Below are 6,928 nucleotides of genomic sequence, written 5' to 3'. Positions count from 1 at the left end.
ACAGCAGCAAGGGGGGGCGGGTTGGGGTGGGGTGGTGGTTTGCCAAGTTTTATTCTTTTGAGGTTCTTTTCTAGTTCTACTAAAAAAAAAAAAGTAAGCAGATAGTACAAAGAGAATACATTGCATTCATACAATGTAAAATCAATGTGAAATTACTTGAGCTAAAAGCCCACAGTATAAAATCGGTAAATAAAAATAAATCTTCTTGAAACACCTTAGTGGTCAGACAAGTCCCAGTTACTGTTATTGAGATCACAATTCATTAGAACTGTTTTCTTCCTCAGAAAGTTGTCTATTTAAACAGATAAATCAGATTAAGACAAATAGGCTTTGTTTTTGGAAGACTGAAATGAGCTTTGCAGCCCTGGCAGCCTGGGCACAACTGCTTTTTCTCAGGACTTGTGAGGTGACATATCTGAGGGGATATGACGATGGTAAAATTAATGCTTTTATGGATGTGCTGGGAGCTTACTCTTTACAAGGTGGCTTCATGAAATGTTACTGAAGTGTAAGGCTTCTCCACTCCTCTTCTGCCTTTTCCCCTGATCAGAGCAGGACCTTGCAGCAGAGACACTCTTTCTGAATGCAGACATGAAGATCCTCAGAAATTATTGTTCTCATAGAAGAATCACAGAAAAATAAAATCCTAAATCAAGGGTACTAGAACATTCTGCACCTTTGAGCTATTATAAGGTTTACAAGTGTTCTTTTACCCTCATTTCTTCACCATTTCAGCTAGAAACACTAGGCTTTTATTCATCCCTGTAGCTCAGCAGAGTAGCTGGGAACCACTCACCATGGCCTTAAAGATAATTTTGGGGAGACTTTGGGCAAATCTACACCTGCTCCTTCACACTCAGCAATATACTTGCATAGAAACTGGAACTAATTTGCTGTCTTCCAATTAATCACTCTGAAACTACACTTTCTTGTTTCAGTCTGTCAGAGTTTTCACTTGGAACAGCATTATTCACTGAAAACTCATATTTACATATTTTGAAAATTTGCCTTGCAGGCTGGTTTTGAGTGATAAGTGTCTCCTTGTTATCTTTAGGCAAACACTGGGAATAAGTAAGATAGAGCAGACATTAGTCTCTTTGTTTATTGCATTGCTGGAAAGAAAGTGTACCCATCATAATATGACTGGAGTAACAGGTAATCTTGCAGTCCAGCCAGCAGAATTCCAGGTTACCTGGATACACCTCCTGGTGCTGTAACACAGCTCCAAACTGCAACTCTAAAATCCCACCCCTGATTTAGCAATTCATTAGCCCTGACCTTGGACAGGATCATATTTTTACCAGAGCACAATTTTCCAGTCTTCTCCACAGAGGCTCTAAACTACTAGAGCGACTCCTTATCATTTTGCATAATGACTTATTTAAGAGTAGTGTGGTTTTAACTGAGGTGCTCATCACCAAGGTATTATTAAAATAATCACAATAGCAAACCAGTTTCCTCTTTTTAAGACATATCCAACACAGAAAGCAGGTGAGGGATAAGGAGAGTTGTAGGTGAACTGAAGTAGACATGCAGTATAAACTATAGATTTTCAAATTCTTCTAAGTGAGTTGAAAAGGTCAAGAGCTGGAAGTGATGGAGCTGTGATCACCACAGTAGAAGGATGGTTCCCAGAGTTCTGGCCATAGGCTGACAGACAGATAGAGGGGTTCAGGTAAGCCTGTTTCACCAGGACCACAGCAAGAAGGCATTTCAGCCCTTTGAAAAGCAAGGAACTCTCTCTAATTTAACTAAGTCTTCATCCTGCACTCCTTCATCTTCCCTCTAAACTTAAAATTACTCACTCTGTGGTAAGCTGCATGTGAAAATTTCCAGGCTCAGCTTGCAAAGAGGTAAAGCAGACCTGCATCTGACTGGTCTGTACAGGCAGACAATGCCATTTGAATCTTCCAGGATAACATTATCATTACCAAAGTACCTTCAGCTATAAATCAGGGACATGAATTTACAGCTGTTACCATTCTCTGATGGCATCATTGCCAGAAAATTTTTGCACCATTTGACATGCAGTTCAGAACTCTGTATCCTGTCATGACTAGCAGACACACTCTTCATTGTTTCTCCCCATTATGGCCTTCAGCAGGAAGGATAAGACAAGAATTCCCTGGCATCACAGCATCTGTGTGCAGGGAAATAAGAAGCTGGATGTGGCTGCCTACATGCTTATAAAGGGAGAAATATTTTCTGGCCATCTCTGATGGAATGGGAAATGGCATGTTTTCGTTCCTCTCTCAGGCAGAGTTTGGGAATAGAAAATGCAAACACTGTTCAGAGGCCTGCCCTTTTGAAGGAAAACATGATATCTGAGATCTTTCATGTTGTTTTTAATCAAGTACCTTCTGGATTTACCACCCATTAATAAAAACAGAGGGTGTTGCTTAGCTATCGCATATCACAAACTGAAGGAAAAGAGCTTTTGTGTTTCACACTTACAGGCCTATACTCAGAAAAGTAACTTCGACTATTCAGATTATCAGAGAAACTGTAATTTAATTCCATATAACCAAAACTTGAAGACCAAGAATTCTGTCATATCAAGACAGAACCCAGATTTCAGGTGCTGGGTAGCTGCAGCTGGTAACCCTCTACCACAGCTAAAAAGATGGGACTGAGGGGTGAATTCTTCTAAGGCCCCAAATCTTCTGCAGAGGAAGGAATGCACTACAGTTATGAAAGCAACCATAGGGAGAAGAATTACAAACCCAGGCAAAAGGTTAGGGATGGAACATCAACCAGACACAGCAGCAAATACTGCCAACAGAGACAGGAAATAGAAGAGGATCAGTGTCAGGAAATGTGTAAAGGTAAGCAATGGAATAACAGGCATTCTACTGACAGGAACCAAAAAGTAGGCGGAGTCAGCAATTTGCTTACTTGTTACTTGATATGTGTTTTTATGACAGACTGACCTTCCTTTATTTTCTGAGCAAATCCAGGTAAAATGCAGAGTCTTTACCACTTTGGTTCAAGAAGGATGTGGTAGGATCTGTCTCCTGCATTTCTTTCTAGTTTTTCCAGACACACTAAGCCTAGAAGAACTCAAATGGATTTCTGGTCATATTTCCTATGATAACATGGACCACACAAGCACCAAGAGCCCTGCAGAGGAAACACCCGAGTGGTGTCACTGGTTCACAGTCTCCCACAGAATTACTTGTAATTACTTGTAACAGGAATTCTCTCCCACAGATAAGTCAACATGACCCACCAGTTCCCAGCCCTATCTCCAGAGCAGAAGAAAGCTCTTGCAGACATTGCTCAGCGGATTGTGGCTTCAGGAAAGGGGATCCTAGCTGCAGATGAATCAGTGGGTAAGTTCTGGACATCAATCAGTTAGCAGTATGCAAGATGTTTTTTCCTTTTAGTTTTGCTTTATATTTGAAATCAGTGGAGTAGGTGAAAAACACTGAAACTGTTGTCTGAGCAGAACAATTCAGCCAGGCAGGGCTGCAGCTATAACAACAAAAGCTTACAAACTATGGGTTGAGAAGGGAAGCTCTGAACTGAAGACCCAGTTCATTACTACTTGGGACCAGGAGGCCAGCCAAGCCTAGAACCTCTTTGTCCACTTCACTAGGTACCATGGGGAACAGGCTGCAGCGGATCAATGTGGAGAACACGGAGGAGAACCGCCGAGCTTTTAGAGAGGTCCTCTTCTCTTCAGACACTTCCATCAACCAGAGCATTGGGGGAGTGATCCTTTTCCATGAGACCCTCTATCAGAAAGACAGCAATGGAAAGCCATTCCCAGCAATCATCAAGGAAAAAGGCATTGTGGTGGGAATTAAGGTGAGCATCTGATGCCAGGCTGGCACCATAATTCAAATCTCATTTCCAGAGAAAATTATATTTGGGGCTGCACTGTCTCCTAAATAACACTGCCTCCTCGCCCCCGCCCCCCCCCCCCCCCCCCCCCCCCCCGCCTTTTTTGTCCTTGGTTTTAAAATCCTCTGTGTTGCTTTTGTGCAACTAACTAATGGCACATTTTGATGCAACTTTCCACACACCAACTCCCATCGACTCCCCATTCACTGCAAATAAGTCTCTCCGTGCAGTGACCTAAGCGTAATTCATCTGACAGAGTTCTTGAACAATTCCCTACAGGCATCTATATACACACTGATGCTCCTGTTATCCAGTTCATTACTTTTTCTTCCCCTTTGCTCCAGCATTTCCTTCCCTTGCACCCCGAGCATGTTAAGGTCCACACATTAGTAAGAGTCCATCTTCAAAGGCAGACTAGACATGGGTAAGAATTAGATCAATTCCCATCTTTCTGTAACCCTTCCTGTTTTTCTGACCTCCACAGCTGGATAAAGGCACAGCACCTCTAGCAGGAACAAATGGAGAAACCACCATCCAAGGTAAGGAGAGATGTAAGGAGCCTAGGATATGGCCCAGGCAGCAAAGCCATAGGGTGACTCACCTGAGACGCAGCCTTGGCTAGAGTCACAGTCTAGAGGTTCATGCTGAAGAGCAGCTCTCAGTGAAGCATTGTTCTCCCTCTGCAGGGCTGGATGGGCTGGCTGAACGCTGTGCCCAGTACAAGAAAGATGGTGCTGACTTTGGAAAGTGGCGTGCAGTGCTGAAGATCACCAGCACAACACCCTCTCAGCTTGCCATCCAGGAGAATGCCAACACATTGGCACGCTATGCCAGTATCTGCCAGCAGGTACCTCCCCTCCAGAAACCTTTCCTGAGATGCTGCTGCCCCTTCTCCATGTTCCCTGTGATAATACACTAGGTAGCTTGAAAGGAGAATCACTGTGAGGGTTTTGGGAAAGACAAGGAGGAAGGGCAGAACAGCAGGAAGGAATAAAACTGTTCTTCATGTTTGTCTTCAGGACAAACATGAAGAACAGTTTTACTTCCTTAGCCCTAAAGAATCCCCTGTCTCTCTTTTCCTAGCATGGCTTGGTACCCATCGTGGAGCCAGAAATCCTGCCTGATGGAGACCATGATCTCCAGCGCTGTCAGTATGTCACAGAAAAGGTAAGAAGAAATTCCTCTGTCTGTGCTCTCCCTCACAAACCTGCAGCTAAGCTTTGTGCAGTTTGTGCTCACAGATCTCAAAGAGATTTGACCAAAAATGTCCTTCATAATTATATCACAAAAATGAGCTGCTCCTAGGCACATAACAAACAAATAGGAAATCCAAGAGTATTTTCGATGCTTTTGGATTTTCACTTCAATGACAATATAAGCATTCTCAGTCTCAAAAAGGTGTATCAGGACCAAACCAAATTACCTCAGTTTCAGCAAGGACAAATCCCTTAAATATGAAGAGTTGTATCCTGGTCATCTCAAAAGCAGTGGGACTTCCACAACTGCAACCCCAGAAATAAATGTCATGAGAAAGCAAAATTCAATTTGATCTTGCTACAGTACAAGAAATGCTTATTCTTGCAAAGAATAAGCTGTCTTTCCACAGCAGCCTGAGGTGAATATCTGAGCAGAGATCTGTATTCAATCCTCCTGTTTTCAGGTTCTGGCTGCTGTCTACAAGGCTTTGAATGATCATCATGTGTACCTGGAGGGGACACTGCTGAAACCCAACATGGTGACGGCTGGGCATTCCTGCTCCAAGAAGTACACCCCTCAGGATGTAGCCATAGCAACTGTCACTACTCTCCTCCGCACCGTTCCTGCTGCTGTTCCTGGTGATTCCTGATCCATTCCTATCTCTTCATTCCGACTCTCTCTCCTACCTCTGACATACCTGCTCCTCTGGCAAGTAAAGATTGGGGATTGAGGTGGCTGGAACACTATTTCTAAGCCTCAAAACCTCTTTCTTGTAGGAATCTGCTTCCTGTCTGGAGGTCAGAGTGAAGAGGAGGCTTCTCTCAACCTGAATGCCATGAATCAGTGCCCTCTGCCTAAGCCTTGGAAACTGACCTTTTCCTATGGGAGAGCCCTGCAAGCCTCTGCCCTGGCTGCATGGTTGGGCAAAAGTGAGAACAAGAAGGCTGCTCAGGAGGCCTTCCGCAAGCGGGCGCAGGTAGGAGGCTTCCCCCAAGCAGAGAGAAGAGCTGTCACCATGAAGGGACACATGTTGTCACCTTCCTAAGGCTGCTCTTGATCCCACCCCTCCTGGCACTTCATTCGCCAGGGGCACTACTCTGTTATTTCTGCCTCGCTTGGTTACTCCTGCTGGTTGTTCTTTACACATCTGCCTTGCTTACTCCATGCTGACTGTTTCCCCCTCTTTTTTTTTTTTTTTCCTCTTCTTTTTCAGATTAACAGTTTGGCTTGCAGGGGGCAGTATGTCCAGTCTGGGAAGAATGACGCAGCTGCCATGCAGTCACTGTTCACTGCCAGCTACACCTACTGAAACAACAGGAACCTTCCTTCCTCCTGTCCCTTCTCACACAGTGGAAGATGTTCAGAAATTAAAGAAAAACATAGAAATCTAATTTCCCTTACCCTACACCAAACTGGAGATAGAATGGCTTAGCTTCCTCTCCACCCTTCACTCCCACAATTTACCAAGGGGATATTCTTTCTTCATTTGCACATTCCAAGAAAAGGGAATTTTTTCCAAACAACAAACAACAGCTGCCAATGAATCATGAACCTACCCTCCCTCAGTTTGAAACTTAGCCCCTGGAACAGCAGGCAGATTCAGTAGTTCTCTAGCAATTCAAATAGCTACCCTTGCCCGTTACCACATTTAGCAGCCACAATCCTGAATTATAAAACCTGACTGTGTATTCAATCATGTCAATAAAACAGTAATTGAAAACTAATCTCTACCTCACAATTATTTTTGTTTTGTGTAAACTTTACAATATCTTTCACACATCGGTGGGTGTTTGTGGTCCTTGCAGAGACTGAGTCACAAAGTGTTGAAGCTGGTGACCTTGGGAACCTCTGAGGATATCAAAGGGAAATAACTCAATAGTGGCAC

At 43.7% G+C, this 6,928-nt stretch overlaps 1 protein-coding gene across 1 annotated transcript in view; it reads left to right on the top strand.

Moving 5' to 3' along the window:
- Window positions 1-6,767, top strand: part of LOC121335945 (fructose-bisphosphate aldolase B) — a 9,812-nt gene extending 3,045 nt beyond the window's left edge. The window contains exons 2-9 of the mRNA XM_041404550.1: window positions 3,211-3,332; window positions 3,599-3,810; window positions 4,331-4,385; window positions 4,533-4,693; window positions 4,930-5,013; window positions 5,507-5,681; window positions 5,820-6,019; window positions 6,257-6,767. Of these exons, the coding sequence (XP_041260484.1) occupies window positions 3,221-3,332; window positions 3,599-3,810; window positions 4,331-4,385; window positions 4,533-4,693; window positions 4,930-5,013; window positions 5,507-5,681; window positions 5,820-6,019; window positions 6,257-6,352 (1,095 nt within the window). The 5' untranslated portion in view covers window positions 3,211-3,220 and the 3' untranslated portion in view covers window positions 6,353-6,767. The remainder of the gene's footprint in view (window positions 1-3,210; window positions 3,333-3,598; window positions 3,811-4,330; window positions 4,386-4,532; window positions 4,694-4,929; window positions 5,014-5,506; window positions 5,682-5,819; window positions 6,020-6,256) is intronic.
- Window positions 6,768-6,928: the final 161 nt, after the last annotated feature.

This window comes from Onychostruthus taczanowskii, unplaced genomic scaffold (genome assembly GCF_017590055.1).
Source record: "Onychostruthus taczanowskii isolate IOZ18803 unplaced genomic scaffold, ASM1759005v1 scaffold212, whole genome shotgun sequence".
NCBI classification, from domain to species: Eukaryota; Metazoa; Chordata; class Aves; order Passeriformes; family Passeridae; genus Onychostruthus; species Onychostruthus taczanowskii.
The sequence above is the reverse complement of the archived record's forward strand: the minus strand, read 5'-3'. Positions and strand labels throughout refer to the sequence as shown.